Source organism: Erpetoichthys calabaricus, chromosome 7 (assembly GCF_900747795.2).
Source record: "Erpetoichthys calabaricus chromosome 7, fErpCal1.3, whole genome shotgun sequence".
Taxonomy (NCBI): Eukaryota; Metazoa; Chordata; class Cladistia; order Polypteriformes; family Polypteridae; genus Erpetoichthys; species Erpetoichthys calabaricus.
The window spans coordinates 167,857,878-167,883,025 of NC_041400.2; the positions used below are offsets into that span (position 1 = coordinate 167,857,878).

At 40.0% G+C, this 25,148-nt stretch overlaps 2 protein-coding genes across 4 annotated transcripts in view; one reads left to right on the forward strand and one right to left on the reverse strand.

Annotated features, from left to right (window-relative positions):
• The window catches only part of ankdd1b (ankyrin repeat and death domain containing 1B), an 84,179-nt gene extending 81,291 nt beyond the window's left edge, over positions 1-2,888 (forward strand). The window contains exon 15 of the mRNA XM_028805692.2: positions 1,727-2,888. Within this exon, the coding sequence (XP_028661525.1) occupies positions 1,727-1,782 (56 nt within the window). The 3' untranslated portion in view covers positions 1,783-2,888. The remainder of the gene's footprint in view (positions 1-1,726) is intronic.
• A 7,704-nt stretch (positions 2,889-10,592) lies between these two features.
• The window catches only part of poc5 (POC5 centriolar protein homolog (Chlamydomonas)), a 68,140-nt gene continuing 53,584 nt past the window's right edge, over positions 10,593-25,148 (reverse strand). For 2 of the 3 annotated variants that reach the window (XM_028805693.2, XM_051929514.1), the window contains one exon: positions 10,593-11,087. In XM_028805693.2, the coding sequence (XP_028661526.2) occupies positions 10,959-11,087 (129 nt within the window). In that variant the 3' untranslated portion in view covers positions 10,593-10,958. Of the gene's footprint in view, positions 11,088-20,940; positions 21,423-25,148 lie in introns of those variants that run through there. The other variant, XM_028805694.2, reaches the window with a different exon arrangement.

A 25,148-nucleotide genomic window follows, 5' to 3' on the forward strand; every position in this document is an offset into this window, starting at 1 on the left:
CATAACTGTAAATATTGAATAAAATGCAGTAAAAAGTCAATATGTATATAAAATAATGGACATTTAAGCAATACAGTACAGTAAATCATTAAATATACATACATTGTACACTACGGTAGACAAAGAGTTTCGTGTTAAAGTACCCAGATGATTTCTTACAAGGCCCGTTATTGGCTGAAAGAGGAGACTCAACCAATCAGAGTGGGTTTTTCATTCTCTTGGGCTCTGATTGGCTGCTGCTAACGTGGTGTAATCTCACAAGAGTGTGGGTCCTCGACACATCTCACATCTCTGCTTGTGGTCTGGTTGTTGTGGGCAAACTTTTTGTGAACTTTAAGTTTTGTTTTAAGACCTACGATGGCTCCCCAGCGTCCTGCATCTTCTAAGCCTTCTGGTAGTAGTGAGTCTAAGCGCCAGATGAAGACCGTGACCATTCAGGAGAAAGTAAAACTCCTGGATATGCTTCAGGAAGGAAAACGTTACGCGGACGTCGCTGGCCATTACAAGTTTACATGTGTTTAAAGCGTGTGGGAGGGGAATTTTAATGCTTAAACTATTAAAAAATGTTTATTTATACGGTCTTTATATATTGCAGATTTTCACATATTGCTGATGGGTCTGGAACGTAACTTGCGCGATAGGCAGGGGATCACTGTATTAATGCACATCCCTAGAGTCAGGTAAATTGGTCAAGATCAAATAAAAATAAAAATCCACATACGAGTAGCTGTCAGTTTTACTAAATACAAAAAAAGTGAAAACTGAACGGTAAAGTAAGAGCAGAATACACCGTACATCTAAACAGTTTTAAATAAATAGTGTCATCTTGTTGTCATGTCCAAAGACATGCAGGTTAGGTGCACTGGCGATTCTAAATTGTCCCTAGTGTGTACTTGGTGTGTGTGTGTGCCCTGCGGTGGGCTGGCGCCCTGCCCGGAGTTTGTTTCCTGCCTTGCGCCCTGTGTTGGCTGGGATTGGCTCCAGCAGACCCCCGTGACCCTGTAGTTAGGATATGGATGGATGGATCTTGTTGTCATACAAAGTGGCAGCACCTGTGACAGGCTGTGACTGCCTCACCCTAAACTGGCGTAAGCACATTTGAGAATCATACGGTGTGCTGTGCTCTGTCAATGATTACAAGAATCAGATTTAAAGATGGGGCTAGTAACAGGTCCCCCAGACCACTAGCAAGAGCACTGTGGGTTAGACTCACAGGCATACTGGGGGGGAGTTTCACAGGGGCACCAGCAGGCCTTTGAATGGAGGGCAGGTTACCTGAAAGCATTTCTGGACCAACACGTAAAGCCCCCCTGTCACTCAGTAAATAGGGAGCTTGGGGAGGAGAGGTAGCTGTGATGAGGGTTTAACAGATGGGAGGAAGATCACCTGTGTGGAGGGAGAAGGATTGAAATTATGCTATGAACAAAGCAAAGGGTCAGCGGGTAAGTGGGCCAACCACCCCATGGGCAGTGTGTGTGTGTGTGTGTGTGTGTGTGTGTGTATTCAGAGGCCACAAGGCTTGATCTTTGGTATTTTCACAACTTTCATGTATTTATCTTTCTCCCACTCCCATTGTTCACTAGTTTAGTTAAAAACTCCAGACGATTATAGGGTCTTTCTGGTCATCCTTTGGGTTTGAGGAAACCTCATGAGAGCCCCCTACAGTAGTTTGATGCCAAAGTCATGTTTATATTAACAGCTTTTTATTTTCTTATGTTCTTAACAGAGAAAATCAGAGAGGAAAATGCTGGACCAGAACCAAAGAAATGCACCATTTCCTGAAAACTGATCACTTAAATGAGCCTTCTGGGAAAAAAGTTCACATTTTTGTCTGACAGACTGTACAGGGAGGGACCTTCTAGAAACAGTATTTTGTTGTATCAATGAAAAGAAGAAAAAAAAATGATGGACTTTTAACTGCTGCCTGGAAATTAGCAATGAGAACTCACTACTACTGTATGTACTTGGCTTGTTCAGCTCTTTAAATGAAATGATCTTAACATGGAGTATCTGTGACTTCAGTGTTTCTCAGCCCGTGGATCTGGTTGTGGTCTGCCATTGGTGGGCCGTACTCAGGTGACAGGCACCCGCTCTGACAATCACGCTCAGTTCAGCAGCAAGGGGGAACTCTGATTTACACGAGCAATTCAACAGGGGGAACGGGAAGACACTTACATGGGGGACAATAAATGGGACGCAACATCTGAAAGGATGAGAAACCCTGTCAGACTCTAAAGAAGGCTCAATCCGAAAAGACCCAGATGTTTGCAGCGGTGGTCCTGTGGTTCAGATCCAGGGCATTTTGTTGTTTTGTGCTAATTTTCCTCCCGCAGCCTAAAGTTGTGCATTTTAGGGTAACTGGGGCTTATAACTGGCCTGCTGTAAGTGAATGTTGTGAAGGCCCCTGGTCCTGTCAGGTTAGGTTAATAATGGACAGACTCGTGTTTGTAGATTGCAATTCAGGGATAATGAATTATAAGAAGGTATATTCCGTCATAATGCTAACATTCCGGTGACTACAGTACCAGTAAATTCACACACACGTCAGCGTTTTATACACCTGAATTCTACTCCATTATTGACGGCGATTTTCATGCTAGCCATCAGTGCAGAACGATGTTATGAAAGCTGGGGGTCAAACAGCTGCAGTGTAGCAGGTCTGTTTGGGTTATGTCGCAGTATTTGTCACTTATTTAAAGAATTTATTTGTATTTGTTAATATGCACAACAGAAGGGATTATATTTCTTCACGTTTTTGCTAAAATAGGAAGAGTTACGGACTGGTTGAGAAATCTGATACTGAAGCAGCAACCTCACTGCCTTTTCCCTTGGCCATGGCAATGTTTTAATTTGAAAAAGTGTTGAATTAAATTATTTTGGTACATAAAAAAAAAAGTTTCAGTGGTGTTCTTTGGTATCCATTAATCGGGACTCCGGAAAAACAAAAGATACAATACACCAGTCTCCATTTGGAAAGGCTTTCTGATATTCACATTTAGGTATTCTGCCACAGTTACTGTAATGTACAGTATGTCTGACTTGAAAGTTATGTGATGCAAATGTTTACCAGAAGGCCGATCTGCAAAACGTATTGCAGTGAAATCTGTTACCTCCTTACAGAAAGAAGAAGCAAGAGGTGGCGGTAAAGTGACGGTGCTGTTTAATAATTGTGAGTTCTGGATTTATGTGATTTCAGTTTTGGTTCACTGCCCATGATGCTACTCCATCTCGTTTAGAAGAAGGAGAAGTTCAGAATGTTCATTGAAACAGTTTTAAAAGTAGCAACCGAGCTACCAGCTAGAGTAATGGGCCATCTTTAAATGAGGCAAGTCTGTCACATGAGGAGTATTTACAGGCAAAAGCAGGACTATCTACTTGGGCAAAAAAAATATATATACAGTATATAAACTCTGCTGTCTTTTCCTCTTCATATAAAGATTAAATCGAAATAAAGCGGATTCCTGTTGAAGACCCATAGATTAGTATAACAATAAAAAATAATAACACTAAACACACGAGTCTACTCTAAAATCTGATTCTGGTAATTGAGTCGGAGCGTCCATACGGTGTGTGCAGCTCTGCAGTGGACGCTGGGGAAGTACATACCAGATCAGAAATGACGAGACTTACATCAACGGCATTCAACTGTCTGTTTAAATGATACCAATCGGGAAAGAAAAGCTTCAAATGTCATCATTTTAGGAAATGAAATCCAAAAGACGCCACAATCCCAACAGAAAATGTGTAACAAATATACAACTTACTTCTGGTACTTTATATGCTTTAGTAACAAAATTGCAAATTTGCAATAAGGGAGATTTTATTATATTACTCAGTAATGGTCGTCTGGAGTACAGTATGTGTGCGTCACTGTGAGTGTGTATCTTTGCCCATTCCTGTTATTAGTGGAATGGCTTCATTTGTAAGGCCGGCCAGTTGTACAGGGGAGGGGAGCACCTGGCTTGGTGGGCCAACAGACTGTATGGGGAGGAGCCAACAGATTTATGGGGAGGAGCCAACAGACGGCATGGGGAGGAGCCAACAGATTTACAGGGAGGAGCCAACAGACTGTATGGGGAGGAGCCAACAGTATGTAAATGGGTGGCAGGAAAAAGGAAAGGAGAAGTGCAGAGCCAAGCGAGAAGTGGACGCCATCACAGGAAAAGGCAAGATGGAAAGGACTGACACTGCCTGGAAAACGCCAGGTGAACTCGGGTTCATTTCAAGACAAATTCATTTTACTTTCTGGTGAAAGGAGATGACCTGATGGGCCAGCACAAGGAACTGTTAATCTGCACGTTTCCTGGCATAGGAGGTATGGTTGGCGCCTCATTCCCCACCGCAGACTGAGCTCGACATTCCGTACAAATAATATTTAAAGGACTACAAATACTTTTTTTTTCTCTTGTTCAAATTTCTGTAGTAGTAGCTTATGTGTTTAAGTGTTTTGTGTCGTTGGCTGCAGTGCGATAGATATGATGTATATTGGGTTTTTTGTTACAGTAAGTGTGTGTATCGTCTTCCAATAATCATTTTTTACTTAACCCTGATTTCACTGGGGTGGTGTAGTAGGACAGTAGTATTGGTCACTCGCACCCCGGGTTATTTTTTTTTCTTTTTCCTTTGCTGCCACTCTAGGGGGGCAGCACAAATTATAATCGTGCCAGGTCTAAGAGCAGTACAAAGTGCCATGGCTACTTTTAGTGTAAATACTAGCGTGGCTACAGTACATGCTTTCATCTGAGTATTTCATTCTGTTAGTCTATAAAGTGCCTGGCAGTGGGCTACATTTCTGCATTGGAATGAGACTTCCAAGTTCTTCAGTCAAGTGAAAGCAAATAAATCTCCCCCCCCCCCCAGTGCCCATGGAGATGTTAAAGGAATATTCCACACAAAAATGATTTGTTTAATGTTACTTACCCTATGTAGTTTGTAGGGATGGCTGGGTAAAAATGTAATCTCACATTTTCATAAAGAATGGACATAACAAAGTTTCTGATCGATTGAGATCCAATGGTGACCAACGCTGGACAACAGCAAACATTATCAAAAACATCCATGAACAAAATCTCATGTTGCGTTGAATAATCCACATGTCAAGGCATCCAGTCAGTCATGCTCACAACAAGTGAAACACAGGTATTTTTTGCTAAAGAATTCTTAAATAAATCCCAGCCAGCACAGGGTGCAAGGTAGAAACAAATCCCGAGTAGGGCGCCAGCCCAGCACAGGGCACACACACCCACCCATGAAGGACAATTTAGGATCGCCAATGCACCTAACCTGCATGTCTTTGGACTGTGAGAGGAAACCGGAGCACCCGGAGAAAACTCACACAGACACGGGGAGAACATGCAAACTCCACGCAGGGAGGACCCAGGAAGTGAACCCAGGTCTCCTAACTCCGAGGCAGCAGCGCTACCACTGCGCCACCGTGCCGCCCCTCTTAAATAAATGACTTCCATAAATGAAAGTAGGCCACAGACAGGAAGCCCCTTCACGTAGGATTGTACTTTTACATTGAAGACCCTCCTTTCAACCTCCGTCCTGAGCACCAAGTCACAGCCAACTTTGTAGATACCTGGTGGTTCAACAGGCTGAGGCTACTCGTCGTTTCACCTTTGCTGGTAAATTGTTCATTTCCCTCATCCACAGGGTACGCCATTTGTATCTTACAGAATGCACTTACCCAAATCCTATTATGTGATGTCATCTACTGTTAAATTCTAAATTGTACTATTATATTGTATTGAAGATTGTGTTCTGTTCTGTGTATTGTCTTGTATTGTTCTCCTTCTTCTTGACACCCACTGCACGCCCAAACTACCTGGTAAGGGGTCTCTCTTTGAATTGCCTTTTCTAAGGTTTCTTCCATTTTTTCCCTACTGGGTTTTTTTGGGAATTTTCTTTGTCTTCTTAGAGAGTCAGGGCTGGGGGGCTGTCAAGAGGCAGGGGCTGTCAAAGTCCATTGCAGCACTTCTTGTGTGATTTTGGGCTGTACAAAAAATAAATTGTATTGTATTGTACTTAGCATTGAGTCCTTCTGAAATTAGCACGTCATCCCCTGAGCAGCGTTGCTTCAAATATAACCTTCCATCAAAACAAGAAAGTTGGAGCCTCTTTTAAAAGAAACCGAACAAGATGCCTATTTGTCTTTCAGTATTTACTGCACAAGTGTATACTTCCCATATATTTATACTGCAATGCTGTACAGTATAGACCGTGATCTTGAACTATGCTATGGTTTTCAAAAGAATGCAGCTGTAGATAATTTGAGACATCATTGTTACCTTTCAATGTACCCCCAAATTTGGTGAACCATGCTCTCACTCAGGTTCGTACTGTACATTGTGCACATCTTTTATTTACTGAAAATGCAACCAGGTTAGGACAATCAATGCATGTTAGGGATGTTGTCAGGTACCTGCCACACTGGGCCAAATTCTTTGAGTATCTGCCAGTCCTCGAACAGCTCTGGTTGCTGTAAAACCCCATAGGATTTATTGTAATAACCTGCACTTTATGCCCATGTGACTTATCTTGCTTAACTGGAAGAATTCTAACTCGGCCAACACCGTGGTAAAAGAAGCGCCATTTTACTTAAACTTGGAAAAATTGAATTCACTTGAGCACAAACAGTCCAAAAGTTCTTTCAGATCTGGCAAGGACGTATTAATGTTGCTATCAATGAACTGAACATCTGCTAACATTTTAGACACCTCAGTGTTTCTGAGTGAACATGGCATGGCATAGGTCCTGTTCAGCCTATATACATCAGACTTCCAATACAACTCGGAGTCCTGCCACGTGCAAAAGTTCGCTGACGACACTGCTATCGTGGGCTACATCAGGAGTGGGCAGGTGGAGGAGTATAGGAACCTCATCAAGGACTTTGTTAAATGGTACGACTCAAACCACCTACAACTGAACACCAGCAAAACCAAGGAGCTGGTGGTGGATTTTAAGAGGACCAGGCCCCTTATGGACCCCGTGATCATCAAAGGTGACTGTGTGCAGACCTATAAATACCTGGGAGTGCAGCTGGATGATAAATTAGACTGGACTACCAATGCTGATGCTCTGTGTAAGAAAGGACAGAGCCGGTTATACTTCCTTAGAAGGCTGGCGTCCTTCAACATCTGCAATAAGATGCTGCAGATGTTCTATCAGACGGTTGTGGCGAGAGCCCTCTTCTACGCTGTGGTGTGCTGGGGAGGCAGCATTAAGAAGGACGCCTCACACCTGGACAAACTGGTGAGGAAGGCAGGCTCTATTGTAGGCACGGAGCTGGACAGTTTGACATCCGTGGCAGAGTGACGGGCGCTCAGCAGGCTCCTGCCAATCATGGAGAATCCACTGCATCCATTAAACAGTGTCATTTCCAGACAGAGGAGCAGCTTCAGCGACAGACTGCTGTCACTGTCCTGCTCCACTGACAGACTGAGGAGATCGTTCCTCCCCCAAACTATGCGACTCTTCAATTCCACCCAGGGGGGTAAACATTAACATTATACAAAGTTATTGTCTGTTTTTACCAGCATTGTTATCACTCTTTAATTTAATATTGTTTTTTATCAGTATGCTGCTGCTGGAGTACGTGAATTTCCCCTTGGGATTAATAAAGTATCTGTGCTATCTATCTATCTATCTGTGCTATCTATCTATCTATCTAGAAGATCCTGTCCTCTTTGCTCTCTAGATGGGTGAACATATAAGGTGAGTCTGAAACTGAAAGCGACACTTTATGGTGTTGATTTTGTGAGTTGTCAAGTTTTATGTCCCATGTACTAAAATGAACTATGCTTTATTGTTTGTTTTTTGTTTCATCACTAAAAACCAGATACGTTGTGCGCTAGCACTACATTTCTAATGTTAGGGGGCACTGCCCTTTGGAGATTTATGTGCATTAGGACGAGGCTTTTTTAATATGCCACAGTCAGGAGACGGTCTGTAGAATTTGGTCATTCCGGACATCTTTCAAAGATGACTAAAGGCCTGTCCGGCCTTCAACAGTGAAAAAAGAAAATGTTCTCATAGTGCAGTAAATCATAATGGAGAACAGAAAAGTGATGGCACATGGGATAGCAGACACTGTATGGATTAGTTACAGTCAGATGGGGCCACTGGTTATGAACAATTAAACTGGAGGAAGGTTTCTGGATATTGGGTGGCAGGATGTTGGCTCCTGACATGAAGCATCTCAAGCCAATGAATTTGCACAGAAATGTAAGAAATGAAAATTATTTGAAATTTAAGAAGTATTTCATAAGTGGGGAAGATACTTGAAAACATTTAATGGCTTATTATCGTTGTCAGATACGGATGCTAACCACTCATTACTTGGTAAGATTCTGCAGGTCTCCTGGGCTCACATTCTTTAATGTAACAAATATGTCTGCTGCTTCCTACAAACTGACCATTTACACCCGGCGAGGCTTACCTGCTCCATCCCTTCACTTCATTTTTCTTTCTTCATTTTTCTCACAGTCACTCCTTTATCTGTACTTATGAGGTCTTCAGTAGAATATAATTTAGAACCTTTTTTTGTCATAAGTTTGCACCACCACCCAACCTGTTTACTACCTCTATGTTTTTTTCATTCCTCATATTATAATTAATAACGGGTAAAGTCAGTTACATATTTTTGATAAAACGTATTCCAGTGTGGTCGTCTCTGAGGCAGAACTCATATCAGTAGCACCGAGTGCCAGGCAGAACCTAACCTGTAGAAGGCACCAGTCAGCCATAAGGGGGTCCTCACACTCACACACCTAAACTGTGACTTGGAGGCGGAGTTCTGTGCAAGTACGGTTAAGCCTGAGTCAGACTCAAGGTGACGTGTCATCATCTGCTTTAAAGTATTAAACCTGAATAAATCTTGGGACAGTCATTTAATGCCTTCTTGTTGATAAAATTATGCTGCAAGGAAATTCTATTTCTATGCGTTTCAGCACAGTACGGTAACTCAGATATTCATGAGTGGGGTACAGCCTTCATCCAAAGCACAATGGCGTATAAACGAGAAGCTGTAAAGCCAGTTTTAGAACAAACTGAAACTGAACCGTTAGTTGAATCAAGTGAATGTTAGGAGAACGTGAATTGGTCATCAAATGTTGACATGGACACTCAACTGATGTATACGGTGCTGTACGACCGAACTGATGTGGTGTGCCTGGGGACTTCAGTCATGTGAAGCTTCTCATCAGGGTGCAAGTAGTTGTGTGTCAAAAAGGCCAAATGACTGTGAGCAAGTAGAATGATAAGAAAGATGCTAGTCTCCTAAACACATAATTCACAAATTAGCAACTGTGGTTCATGTCAGGGAAGATGTGGAAGTCGCCAAGTCTTGTGTTGTGGTGGCCTTCAATGAGATGTGTCAATTGTGCAGATCAGCACTGCCATTATACCCTCTTGTGTGCAAGAAACAGCAAGAAATATAAGTGTGCAAAGTAACAGACTTCTACTACTGACTAGGACGTCAGGCTGTGCGTTGGCGAGCGTCTCAAAACATGTCATACAAAGGATGTCGACTAAATCTGCATCTGTACAGCAGTGGACACTACACATACCTTTTCCTACTGAATTTATGTTGACTTTTTGATACTAATATGTAAAAAAGGTTTCTGGGGGCAAACATAACAGTGAGGGGGCTACAGGCCAGCTCAGAGGAGTTGGTTAATAAAACTCATCCACAGTCACGTCTTTTAAACCCAGAACTGTACGGCCTCAGGGCGAACGACTGCAACACAAAATGTCTGCTCCAGTGCTTCCCAAACTCGGTCCTGGGGACCCCCTGTGACTGTGGGTTTTTGTTCCAAACAGATTCCTAATCAGTGACAACACCGAATAACGCTGATCAAATTGAATTAGCTGGGATTCTTTTTCTTTTATTCTACATTCAGAAAAGCACCGCAGCATGATTTTTACATTTTAGACATTTAGAAATATTTCTGTTTTTGCTAAAGATTTAAATGCTTAACTCTCTTTTGTTGATTTCATTATATTTTGTCCTTTCTCTGTGCAGTTTGTTCCCTTCTTTGTATCTTAATAATGACAATTAAAAGCCAGCAGAGCAGACACCCAGGCAAACAACACGGAAAAATCAAAGGCTGCAGGTACTTCAGCGTCAGAGCCACCAATTAGTAAATAATGGATTAATTAATTAAACAATTGGAACACCCGGAAAAGGAGAATGAAAATATTGTTAAAAAGAAAAAAAAAAAAATACATTATTCCCATATAACTACTTGGTGCATTTTAATTTTTTTTAAACCATTCTATTGTTCCCAAAATAAGAACTTGAGAAATAACAGTTTATGTAATTAGCCCAGGAGTCCAATTTAAAAACAGAAGCTGGTTGGAACAAAAATCTGCAACCACAGTGTGCCCCCCAGGGCCGAGGTTGGGACGCTCTGGTCTACTATATAAAACAAAATTAAATAGAAAATAAAAGTGTGGTTTTTGGACACATTACTTTAACTAAAGTAAATGTAGGAGCTGATATGAAGTGACTTGTCACCACTTTTAAAATCCCAGCTAATTACATTTCAAATTAGAAAGGAGACAAAAAGACATTAAAGAAATTCTGAATAAAAACAGGAAATACAAATAATTTATTAAAAACACTTAAAGGGCTCAGCATTTGTGCTTACAAGAGATTTACAGAAAATCTTACATTCATTTATAAATAATTTCAAAAAATACAAAAATAAGTCATTCATGGTGATTAACACAATATAAAATGATTGCATTATATTTACAAAATTCGATTAAGTAAATACATTGACAATACCATAAAAACCTGATACTTTAGAGGGGAAAAAGTCATAATTGGTCTACATTAAAAGGAATTTCTCCAACGCAGAAAGAGTAGAAAAATTTTGTACAACAAGCAACTTTTCAGACACGTAGCCAAGACTGAACGGCTCCCTTACTCAACACACGTCAAGCTTCAAGATTTATTCGACTAATTTTATGGCCTGCACATTTGCCGAGGAGTTTTGCGTTCTTCCGCCGTGTCCGAAAGCCTTCCCCGAGGCGGCCGCCGTTTGGGGTAAGGGAGCTGCTGGCGCCTGGTCAACTGTTGGCTACAATGATAAAGAGGGCATTTAAACAGACAGACAGACAGGGGGCTCTTTTGACAAATTCCTAAGATCAATGATGCAGAACAGTGTTAGCCATTTCATTTGTTAATTGTTACAGGCAATTCAAATGCAATCAATCATTTATTTAGTGTGCCCTATACGTTATGTGCCAAGTCATTTTCAAACTACAACAGACTGCAAATCCGCATATCAGCCAGATTTTAAGTTTTAACATTCTTTTACTCCTAATTTCAAATGTGAACTATTACTTAATACATGTAATGTGGCCTGTTAGAACGAGACAGATAGACACCAACAGCGTGCAGTATGATCTGTTTTTGCTTTCTTCACCAAACTCATCTCATACAGCAGCACCTTTTCACAGTGAACACCCTTACCAAGGCATTTTAGACATATGATACAAACACTACCACATACGACCACCGAGTGGCACACTTGAGCTTCACTACACAACATGGCTATGCGACTGGAAGGAATTTGAAAGGCTTTTTAATGTGACACCTTTATGAAGCAGTTAGTGCATTTTGAATAAAACTTTTTTTTACATTTTCCTAAAAAAAACAAACAAAAAAAAACCCCACTTTTTTTTTTTATAACGTTAATAACATCCATCCATCCATTATCTAACCCGCTGAATCCAAACACAGGGTCACGGGGGTCTGCTGGAGCCAATCCCAGGCAGGGTGCCAACCCACCGCAGAACTTTAATAACATGAAACACAAAATGAAAATTAGTAAGGCTGACTACAACAAGTGGCTGTCAAATCAAACAAACGGCCCTACTTCAGCTTAATCCACAGCAGCCTCAGACACATTCACGTTAAAGGGACAGGCCAAGAAGCGGAGCCCAAGAATATCGACAGTTTCTGGTTTTAGAAATGAATGGCAGGGGATTACAATATTACCTGCTGTGCTGAAGTCTTTCAGATGTGTGTTACCAGCACCATTTGCACACCCGTGTAACCAAGACTGGGGAGCACTAACGGTGTGTTCTCTAGCCAATGAGCAGATTGTTCACTCTGTTGAGGACATCTTCATGTATGTGACAACTCCTGTTGTGACTCACCATCAAGCAGCAGAGTCACAGTACACATGCAACATCATTTTAAAATGAGTTTTTTCATTTCATAAAAGGAAGAAAAACACTCCTGGAATGAATTGGGGGCAACATGATTGGATGTCATGGTGATGTAAAACTGCCATCAATTATATCAAACAAGCCTACCGTATACTGCGGTCTACTTTACCACAGAAAGTCCCTTAGCTGTTCCAAACAGGAGTGAAGTGGTGGCACCAACTCGATTTCTACCACTTGATGTGTGCAAATGTGAGGGGGAAATAATGGACGGTTCTGTGCAACTCAAGTGATGCTAGAAACCAGAACTGATTCAGTCACACAATGATCTATGGCCCTTTACGCCTGGCACTCCTGCACGGACAGCACTTGACCACATTGAAAACATTCATGCAAAAGTCATGTGGTGGGTTAAGAAAGGAATACTCAAGTGCCTGAAAGAAATTAAATTCGAAATACCGTAAAGGTCATGTGCTGATCACTGATCAGAATCGGTTCATTTATTTACCAATCACATTCTGAGGTAGTCAGGGAACGACAGCGGACGGATTTAATACAAGTCTGCATGGATGGGCGCTTTCTGTCTCCGTACAGCAGACACAACAGTCTAAATTCTGCACAGGAAGGCGTCATCAGATCTCAATCGAGCCACGACACACACCTTGGAGGGAGGTGGCATTTTAATTCCTGCAGACCTGCTACACTGTACCCACATACATTCCATACGTCACATGGCCGGCACATCAGCACATGGTGCTAAAAGAAAGAGCTTTCAGATTTGCAGATAAATGAATAACTGAATGGGCCTTACAGTTAAATGACAGTGCTGTGGGATAAGTAAACACGTAAATTCATATCAGCCATAAATCACAAATCAATAAGATAAATCATTGCATTCAAAGAGTGCTTACATTCTCAAGGTAATAGTTTCTTATTCTGTTATTATTATTATTATTGTTATGTTATTATTTCCTTTTAAAATCAAACGGACATTTTAATTTTAATATATAATTAATATTACTTATATATTAATATTCATTTAATTTGAATATTATTATTGTTATTATTTCCTTTTAAAATCAAACATTTTAATATTAATTATATAGTAATACTAATTTAATTTTAATATTATTATTGTTATGTTATTATTTCCTTTTAAAATCAAATGGACATTTTGAAATGAATGCTGCAAACTACCTTGTGACCCTGAGACACATTAAAAGGGTTTAAAAATCTCTCTATTGTAAAAAAAAATAAAAAAAAAATCTTGTGATGATACGAGACTTTTTCCCTGCGACAAGTCGTGATCTTTTGAAGAGAGTTACAGAGAGACCCTTTCACGTCCCACGAGAATGTCAAGTCATAATTACCTTTAATAACCTTTGGAAGCAAGTCCTGTGATACACATGCAGAGCAGGTTAGAGAAAATGGAAGTAAAAAAAATTCGAAAGTCTCAAAAAAATGAGAGTAAAATAATTGCATTAGCGCAAACAAATGGAAAATATTACTCGGTGAAATAATGGAGCAGTGAAAAGAGATCGAATAGTGAATAGTGTCTGAGGATATCTGGGGGAGAAGAGAGACAAGGCAGCGAGACAAAAGAACAGCTGCTGTACAGGCTTTTAAATGTCTGAAGCGCCTTGTGAGATGAAGATCACACAGCATGGCAGTAGCTGCAAACCAGCAGCTGATTGAGCAAAGAGGAGGTACAAAAATGCTATTTGTTTCCCACTGCATCACCGTTTAAGAGGGGGTTTCGGAGGAGCGGCCGCATGTCCTTTGGGTGCGTTCAGCCCCCCTCTTCACAATGGCACATAATGCTAGCGGGGGAGGGGTGGGGTTGGCGAGCGAAGGGGGCTAGTATACCCAAATAATTAAAATGTTTCGTTTATGCCTGGAAGACTAGCTGTGCACAGGCACTCCCATTTCCTCCAAATGAATTACTGTATGTCTAATTTGTGTGGGGCACCAGATTTTTAATAGTAACACACCGATGTGAGCAGACACGAGCCCACCAAAAGGAGTAAATCAAACAGGTAACTAACTACCGTATCATTGCATATGATGCTGTAGCCCAGCGGTTAAAGTGCTGCTTTCCTCAAAAATAAATTGGACTGTTTTATGGTCGGAAGGCTTGGGCACTCTGATTATTTTCCAAGAGCTGATAAATCTGATTTAGGCTTTCTCGGTAAAATGATTACTGGATCAATTTGTTCAAGAAATCGTCTCAAAATAAATTCCACATTTTAATCATCAGATGCTGCTTACATACAGATGTCTGTCTTCTGTGCGATTCCAGTATTTCGGAGTGACAATTTTAAAGAAATACGCCCCCATAAAATATCTCTTTTTGTATTTGTGTATTTGTCACTCAGCTTGTATTGCTGCAAAAAAAGCAAAACACTTTCTCACTTATTTTTTTAGAAAACAGATTAACAAAATGGGCTTCAATGAGAGCCCACAATGAATGACAACAAACCTTATCAAAATGTCCATGAAATGGAAAGAGAAAAAAAAATAGAATAAAATCGCATGGTCTAAACGCCACATACTAATAATATCTCAAATGATAGTTTGGCAAGTGAGAAGGCACTTTGGCACTGAGGACCCCCTCATTTATGTGGTACTCTTCCAGTGTAACAAGTGGATACGAGTAACTTGACATTGTTAATCACAGACAGTTTAGTATTGTTTGCCGTTCTTCTGCATTGTCCCCTGGTGGTCCCGTTAAGGCCCACTGTATCAGAACGTTTGCTACCTCTATTCTCCATGAAGTCATGAAATTAAATTTCTAATTTTTATCGGTCATCACAACATAAATAAAAGATAAAAAAATGATATATTTTTGTTTGGATTTACTCTTAAAAATATAAAGGGCTTGCATATTTTCAAGTAGCACTGAATTTAATTAAACAAGTGACAAGTTTTATTTAATATCATTTATCTTTGCTGACTCTATGGAGCCAAATATAGTAATTCATTTTCAAATGAAAATTTTGTTCCTATTCTTATTTCGTAAACACAGACTTAACTTTGTAAAACAAAAAATGACTTACATTCTATCTTTGTAACCATTAAGACACCTGGTGTATCAACTGGGCTGGGGTGGGCACAAGAGGTACCTTTAAAATGCCTTGGAATGATATTTACAGTTGAAAAGTTTTATATATAAATTCTTGTTGCTTACTAATTATTGGTGCTTTGGTACACGTTCTACAGAGAAAGCGGGCAAAGTCTATTGTTTAGGATGAATTTCTGTAGGTAGGGGTCAAGTCTTGATCATGATTTGAGAGAAGACAGACAGGTCTGCTGCCCCTCACTACTAACTACGCATCAAATCAAAGACCCTGCATGGCTAAATCCTACGGCAATGCCTGAACTCGGATTTCTTATAAACAAAATGATGTACTGGGCAGTGCAGTCTGAAATCATATATTGATAGATTAAAACTAGGACATTAATAATTCAAAAATAGAGACTGAGAGAAGAAATATAACTGGGGCAAAAGCAGCTAAGCATATGAAGAGCCATTCCCAAACAAGCTGTCACATTACTGGAAGCAACACGAGGCGCGCACAGAGAAGTCAGCGGGGCAGCAGATTCGTACACCATAACAACTGCAGGAATTTTTTCTGTTATATTTGTTATGTCAACACTGCTTCCCATCAAAGGTGCAGAACACCCTGAAAAAACAACATACTGTATTTATGCAGTTGAAATGTTTTAATAAGAAATACCTGATTATTTGCAACTTGTTGGCACAGGAGGAAAACAGAACTGTTATTTGTCACACAAGCCTGTCCTCCCACCAGTAAATCAATGTAAGATGCCACCTCTGTGACGTGGACTGTCAAAGGCCCATAGCTTTGTTTTGGCAAACAAGAAAATAATCCGAGCCAAATGGAAGTTAACTTGGGTGGCATCCCTTTTGCTAGTGCAGGGGTGGGCAAAGTCGTAACTGGTGGGCCGTAGTGGCTGCAGGTTTTTGTTCATACCCAATTGCTTAATAGGAAGCTTGTCTTGCTCAAGTAACACTTGTGCTTCATTTTAGTTGTCTCGTTTGTTAAGATTTTGAACCATTATTGCTTATTTTAGTCTTAAACAGCTCTATTCTTGATTTATAATGGCTCCTAATTAACAATAACATGCAAATGACAAAAAGAGACCAGCATTTCTCCATTTAGCTTGTTTCCATTTACACCTGTGTGTGTATATATATATATATATATATATATATATATATATATATATATATATATATATATCCTGCACTATTTGGTTTAATTAAATATTTAGAAGTGGGGAGAAAAAAGTGAAGGACTGAGAATTACTCATTTGTTTCATACTTCAAATCATTTGGATGATATCCTTAGAAAAAGTTAAAGTACTAACAAGCCATGAAATTAAGTTATTGACAAGGATGGTTTTCTAATTAAGCAACTGGGTTGGAAGAAAAACCTGCAGCCCTCCAGGACTGACTTTGCCCACCAGTGTGTTTTTACTGGGAGCTGCTGGATGCCAACTCGGACTGCTAGATTCAGAGATGCAGGACGTAAGTGTGCTAGCCAGTCAGGCTACAGGAGATACACCCCCCCACCCCACCCCACCCCCCAGTGTCCAATCAGGCCTCTAACTGGAAGGACATCTTTTTCAAGCAGGCTCTCTTCATTTCAGCCTGGCCACCCTCATCCCTCTCACACCTTCTTTTAAAGTTAAGTGGCACAATGGCTAAGGGGGGATGACCCGATGTTCACTGGCTGTCTTTCTGCTCCAGAACTACACAATTAATCCCACTTTGGGGCGGCTGCTGCTCTTCTATGTCTATTTGTCTGACCTGATGTTCAGACTGACACTTTCTTTAGTGTGTTACTCATTGTTTTATTTTCAAATCGCCTTTCCCTGTATCACACTACTCTCACTGTCATATTGTGTAATACCCAGTTCTGTCAATTATGCTGGTTTTTGTTCCTGTCAAAAGATCTAGGTGTTCATTACAGATCTGGGGGTGCTGAATCCAAATCTGGCATGAGAATTACTCTATCACTTCCAGTTTTTGAGAGATGGAGGTTTTAAATGAAGAAAAAAAATGTGGCAGAAGACACTTTTTTAATATTCATAATTTAGACTTGAAAAAATATGTTACACATAATTTTTTAAATTAGTAAGACACAAAGTAGTCACTTGATAGTTTTTTTCCTCTAATAAACCTGTGAAGGTGTCTCAGGATGGAATGACCTAACACAGTCTCAACCTCCCCTTCTTTTATATTCTGTCAAGACCTCTCAAAGCATGCTGGGTATACTTCCACCGCCTGCTTACCCGTTACCTGGTCAAGACAACGGACGGATCGACCTCACCTTGCATGCTGACACTAAAAAGGCATCCATCTGACCTACTAGATAACAATTCCTGGTTATTTTAAAGGAATGAGAGAGAGAAAAAAAAGCAAAAGGTAGCAAATACTTGATTTTGGGTCGCTTCTATCTCAATGAAGGTTAAGAAAGGAAGACTACTACTTTTGAGCTCAAAATATATTTTTAAATAATATTCTAAGCTTGAAGAAAACATAAAACAAACAGCATTTTTCAAAATGTCATTTTTCACTCAATCCACTTTCTCTCAGAAGCAGCTTGTGATAGAAAAACTCCAATTTCAGAATTGGGTTCAGCAGACCTAAATCTATGCACTGCACCGATTTTTAGCGTAGAGGGTTTGGTGCAGACCAGTGTTCTCTCTTAAATTTCCATCACAAACTGGTACCATTCTGGTCTCCTTCTGCCATGAGCTCTGATTTGAAGCTGTTTGATATGATGGTGCATATTTAATAGCACGTCAGCAGATTGACTGACACAGATTGACTGCATGCACTTCTCATCTACATTTAGGTCCATAAATATTTGAACAGAGACAACTTTTTTCTAATTTTGGTTCTGTACATTACCACAATGAATTTTAAATGAAACAACTCAGATGCAATTGAAGTGTAGACTTTCAGCTTTAATTCAGTGGGGTGAACAAAACGATTGCATAATAATGTGAGGCAACTAAAGCATTTTCTTAACACAATCCCTTCATTTCAGGGGCTCAAAAGTAATTGGACAATTGACTCAAAGGCTATTTCATGGGCAGGTGTGGGCAAGTCCGTCATTATGTCATTATCAATTAAGCAGATAAAAGGCCTGGAAGTTGATTTGAGGTGTGGTGCTTGCATGTGGAAGATTTTGCTGTGAACAGACAACATGCGGTCAAAGGAGCTCTCCATGCAGGTGAAAGAAGCCATCCTTAAGCTGCCAAAACAGAAAAAACCCATCCGAGAAATTGCTACAATATTACAAGTGGCAAAATCTACAGTTTGGTACATCCTGAGAAAGAAAGCAAGCACTGGTGAACTCAGCAACGCAAAAAGACCTGGACGTCCACGGAAGACAACAGTGGTGGATGATCGCAGAATAATTTCCATGGTGAAGAGAAACCCCTTCTCAACAGCCAACCAAGTGAACAACACTCTCCAGGGGGTAGGCATATCAACATCCAACTCTACCATAAAGAGAAGACTGCTTGAAAGTAAATACAGAGGGTGCACTGCAAGGTGCAAGCCACTCATAAGCTTCAAGAATAGAAAGGCTAGATTGGACTTTGCTAAAGAACATCTAAAAAAGCCAGCACAGTTCTGGAAAAACATTCTTTGGACAGATGAAACCAAGATCAACCTCTACCAGATGATGGCAAGAAAAAAGTATGGAGAAGGCGTGGAGCAGCTCATTATCCAAAGCATACCACATCATCTGTAAAACACGGTGGAGGCAGTGTGATGGCTTGGGCGTGCATGGCTGCCAGTGGCACTGGGACACTAGTGTTTATTGATGATGTGACACAGGACAGAAGCAGCCAAATGAATTCTGAGGTGTTCAGAGACATTCTGTCTGCTCAAATCCAGTTAAATGCAGTCAAATTAATTGGGCGGCGTTTCATGATACAGATGGACAATGACCCAAAATATACAGCCAAAGCAACCCAGGAGTTTATTAAAGCAAAGAAGTGGAAAATTCTTGAATGGCCAAGTCAGTCACCTGATCTTAACCCAATTGAGCATGCAGTTCACTTGTTGAAGACTAATCTTCAGACAGAAAGGCCCACAAACAAACAGCAACTGAACGCCGTTGCAGTAAAGGCCTGGCAGAGCATTAAAAAGAAGGAAACCCAGCATCTGGTGATGTCCATGAGTTCAAGACTTCAGGCTGCCATTGCCAGCAAAGGGTTTTCAACCAAGTATTTGAAATGAACATTTTATTTCCAGTTATTTAATTTGTCCAATTACTTTTGAGCCCTGAAATGAAGGGACTGTGTTCAAAAAATGCTTTAGTTGCCTCACATTTTTATGCAATCGTTTTGTTCACCCACTGAATTAAAGCTGAAAGTCTGCACTTCAACTGCATCTGAGTTGTTTAATTTAAAATTCATTGTGGTAATGTACAGAACCAAAATTAGAAAAAAGTTGTCTCTGTCCAAATATTTATAGACCCAACTATAAATAATGCCGTTTATTAATTATACAATTCGACTTTGCACAGTTGTAATTCTTTGCAAGTTGTATTTTTTCTACTACCTCTATTTTGCTGCCTAATGTTTTATGTACTTTACAATCTGAGAACTGGCATTACAGCTCTGTACTTTGTACACATGTCAAGTTCAGACTAACCACATGTTCATCTTCAGTTGTACGGACTTGAAGAGGAGACTCGCAGACCCTAGAATGCATTTACATGTACTGCACCAGCACTCTCTTGCTATTGGCTTCTAGGATAGACAGTTGGTATATGTAGGTCTGATTCATTGTAACAAACGTGCCAAGTGTCTTGTAGCCATTATCACTGGTGCACTTCTAGACTAAAACCATGTACCACAGCACAGTGCAATCTGCTCTCTTACTCAAACCCATACTGTATACTTATCTCTAAATGGCTGAAGCAGAGCATCGGTCTCTTTTGCCCAGGCACTGAACACAGCTATTACTGTTAGACAGGATGACCACATGACAACTGGAAACACAAAGACTTCCAGCATGCTTTGGCCTCCCATGGTGCCGACTATTGCCCAATGTGTTGTTGTGAAGGTTTCTTGGCTCCCCCCCTGGTTATATGGTCCTTGGAGTCTTCCTTCTTGATACACGTCAGGGTACCCTGAGTATTTCACATTTTGGTTCATTACTCTGTAGATGTTTGCCAGTGGAACTTCCTGCCTAAAGCTGCTAGAAGATTCCGTCTGACCGTGATCCTGAATTGGATTAAGCAGGCCTGCAAATCTCGTTTTGTCATGTAGATGAATAGGAACGCTGAGTTATGTTGGACTAAATTGCCTGTTTCTCACCAAAATGTTCCTTGTAACCTTAAAGACAAAAGTTTTCTATCTCTTAGTATAAAAAGATAAAAAAAAAACATGAGATGCAGTTCAGCTTAGCTTGAGACCTAATCGATTCTGAAAGTAACACAAATCAAAACCACTTTTTCCAGAAAGTGGACGCAAATTGTGAAAAATGTCAGTGTCTATGCTGAACAAAAAAAAAAAAACACTGAGTAAAATAACTGGTGATGACACATATTCAGTACTGATTCTTGTAAAATTAACAATAGCAAATGAAAAAATTAAACATTTGCCTTTTGAATTTCTAGTCACAACACAGCCCTACGTACTGAAAAAACTGGCTAAGTGTGAATTAGTCAATATAAAAACAAAATGATGGTACAATGTACACAGAGAAAGTACAACTGTCATACAGAGCTTAGTCAACAAATTGGTATCTCTTAAAAGAAAAACAAATATGTGTAACACCTTAGAAAATGAGCTCTCGGATACACTGACTGTTTCATAAATAATTCTGAACTATACCATGCACTGCTCAATATTTTTTTTTAAATAAGAAATTAAGCTAAAAATATGAATCAGCCTCTGGGTGAGAGCCGACAGGGAATAAAAACCAGCAGCCCATATAGTCGTCAAGGAAAGAGCCTGACCACCCCGCAGAGAGGATTTTCTATTTCACGACAAGAATTTGTAGCGGCTGAAATATTTCTCCTGTGCGTTAAGCTGCGTTTCTGTGTTAATGACAAGACCTCCAGCCTTTCTCTTTCTTTCTTTTTTGTTTGTTTGTTTGTTTGTTTTTTTGTATGTTTTGAGTCTTCTTGCCACCTCTTTAGCATTCAAGTCACATATGAAAGGTCGATTCTATCTGGTCCTCAACGATCCTGCAGAAAAACACGGTATTGTTATATGATACATAAGCCTTTATTCATCTTGTTACTCAAAATATTAAAATGAATAACAGCACTCATTTTATTGTGTGCTTGGTACAGCAAAAACAGAGGGCAACAAAAATTGAACCTAGAAGTTGGTCTTTTTCTGTAATTCACCCTTCTATGTAAAGCAACACTTGATGGTACTTGAGATTATGAGCTATGAATAAGACAAAAGTACAACTGAAACATAAAAACACAAGAACTTTGTGATTAAAAACTGGACGTTGTTGGATGTTTACAGATCTGCATAGGTTTTGTATTCATTGGCACATCTCTGGACTAAAACAGGCTGTCAAAACAAACAATGTTAACAATTTAATTGTGACATAAAGCTGACCAAATACTGCATAATTTAAGATCTAAATGTGTTATTTGGAGAAGTAAATAAGGCAATACATTCTCCATGACTACTATAATAAAGGAAAGAAAAAGAAACAACTTGCTAGAAGTTGTGTATAATAAGTTGTGATGGACGGCTGTGGCCCTTTCCCAGCCAGGACGCCTTCGTAAAGGAAGAACGGGGGGAGCGGATAAGCACAGGGTGCTGCCTTTCCCCAGAGCGCTAGATGGCAGCCCTTCTGGGTTGCAGTGGTGCCCCACAGGGCTCCATGGGAGTTGCAGTTTGGCACAGCCCTGTTGGGTTCCATGGGGGACGCCAGGGGGGGCTGCAGAGCCCTACTTTGTTGGGCTTTCACCACACCTGGGAGTGATTCTAGACCTCACTGATGAGCCACCTGGAGTACTGTCAGATGCAGCTTAAAAGGAGGGAGCCCGAGTCAGGAGGAGGAGGAGGAGGAGGAGGAGGAGGAGGAGGGACGAAGCTTACTGGAGGAGGAGCGGAGGCGGAAGGAGACAGAGAAGGAAAGAAACAAGAGAAAGAAACTGCTTTATTGTCATTACTGGTGCTTTTGTACTGTGCTGTGCAGGAGGGGAACGAAGTAAAGGGTTTCCCACAGTGGAAAATAAAGCCTGTGTGTTACTGGATCTGTGCCTGCTGTCTGTGTGTGTCGGGTTTGGGGAGCTGGTGTGCCCCCTGGTGGCCACAAAATACATATTGGCCATAATAGCATGCCCTACTCTCTGAGAAAAGAAGGCTGTAATATTGGACAGGGAACACAGCAGCTATGGCTCTAAGCGCAAAAGAAGGAGAAGAAACTGGACAAATAACACTTACATGCTTTATGTATACATGAAAGTTATACGCTTAAATGCTTGGTGTACATACACTCTTGTACACTTGCATTATCTCCCATTGAATAAAATCACATATTTGAGCAGATAATACCACCCTGTACACAATTTACTGAGTAAACACTCTGTGTTCATTGGGAATTAGTTTTCTTGGTTTCCTGTATCAAGAATTTTACTTTTTTCACTCAAGATTGCCCTACACCAAGTAACATTTGCTTGGCCATGTCTAAAAAATGGTGATGTTAGTTAAAAACCAAAAATATTTTAAGTTTGATGAGTGACAGTTATAAACTTTAAGGACCTTCAAAACTTGAGTTGATGTTATTTTGGCAGAATTAAAAATTTGTTGGGCTGAATGGCCTGTTCAAGTTCTAAAAAATGGTGTATATGCGAAAATGTACTACAAAAATGAATGTAATAATGCGGTTATAAAAACACGATTCTGCATCTGTCTTAAAATATGTATTATTTATGCAGGTTGTCCAAACTAAAAACGCACACCAGATACTCCAAATATTTACATATTCATTGCATTCCCTTCCTTGGTTGCATAGCTTTTTGCTATTCATTGAGTGGGAAAAATTCAAATCTAAATTGTCATGCATGAGCCGTACATCGATACAAGGAGAATTACTAAGGAAATGAATGAAAACAGATAGGGGTCATTAGAATTCATTTGTACTCGCCGATCTTTGGTGATCAAATGTTTATTAATTACAATCAATACACAATGTAAAAAAACAAAACAAAAAAGTCAAAAACTGTTTCTCAAAAAAAAAAAAAAAAAAAAAAAAAATGTACATAAAAGAATACCGAAAAGAAACCTCCGAGGAAAAATACGAAATACAAAGGAATGAAGGTAGAGCCTGAGTGACAATTAGAGAGGGCTGGGATTAGGAAAAAAAGAGAAAAAGAAAAGGAGATGAAGCTGCTGTTACCTCTGACTACTCGCCATCCAGCCACACATACGCTTAATGTCTGAGCTAGATGACTTATTAGTTTGTAATGCAGAGAGCTCAAGAAAAATCAAATTATGGAAAGAGGAATTTCAAGAATCTACAGAAAAAGATTTTGTAATGTCCGAGAGAGAGGCCACTGGCAACATGGCAGTGAAGGAGCCCATAAAGAACGTCATCTGCTGGACTGCACTGAGAGAACAGACAAAAAGACCTAGAAGAAGCAATATATTGGGTGATTGGACAGAGGGAATGAGTAAGAGGGAGCTTACAACAAAAAACCAACGGGCAGTGACAGAACGACAAGTCCTAAACATATAAAGGAACGTTCTAGGAAACCTTAGTGAGCAGCAGTGACAAAAGGGGTTGGCGGATAAGCAAAACATTTACTAGGGGAAAGTTATAAATGAGGAACAAAATTAAAGTGAGTACACTGGTGTTTAGGGTTCTTGGAGGATAAAATTATATTCCTAAAAACTTTGTGAGAAAGTAACATATGTGATTTGTTTTTCCGGACTCTAAGTGAGTGCCGTGTATGACTACAGAGTCAGGCAGGTAGCTGCTGCCTAATTGTAGTTACAGTATGCGGAAATCCATCATGAAAAATTCTGGCTGTAAATAATTTAGTCACATTGGAAGAGCATTTTGGAGGTTGTAATAGTGTCCTCCGTGGAATTGTCTGTCTATAAGCATAAAAAAAAGACAGAAGAATCAGTTGTTTCTTTTTGGAACTATAAAACGATTAAAGGGAGAGAAGTAAAGCTAAAATGTTGTGAAATGAAACAGAGTGTCTCCCGTTTTTTTTAAAGGTTGCAGTGGGTATTTATTGATTTCTTTAATCACTCGAAGTACCACTATCAAATGAAAAGGGCTCTTCCTAAGTGTTACAATACAATTACTTTCTTGTGTTCAGAAATGTAATGGCCATAAATGTGAGTTTTATGATCTCGTATTTCGGCAGAAGAATAAAAAAAGAAACTGAAATCTGTAAAGCAGCCGACCTTGAAAACAACAAAGCTGTGTCAGCCACTTATGCAGCATCTACAAGAACAGGCCAGCAGCAAGTGGCCAAAGGCCCTTATTAGAAACAGAAATGAACAATTTGGATTAATTTAAGTTCTAGAGAAAGGCACTTTAATGAATTTGGTATTTGAATGTCAATAGGCGGTGTGTGACAGTTAATCAGTCTTTTACGTCACACTGTCTTGTAATGTTTTGCTAAATTAAATATTTTCTAGATGCTGCGCTACTAAGACGGGATTCTCATTTTAGCTATTAACGGTTATTAATTGATCAAAGGGCCCTGACTAGTGATTATGAAATGTGATCTAAATAAGCACGCCTACTTAAAAGTGAAGCCATTGTGCTTTAGTACACAAAAACACATGTGGCTATAATATTTGTGGCGTGCCTTTTAAAAAGGTTCAGCTTTTCTGAATTGGATCAGTTTTAAGCTTGTAAAGAAGAGTTATTTTTGGTTGAATTGTTTTAATTGCAATACCATCACAAACTGGTATTTAGCTATAAA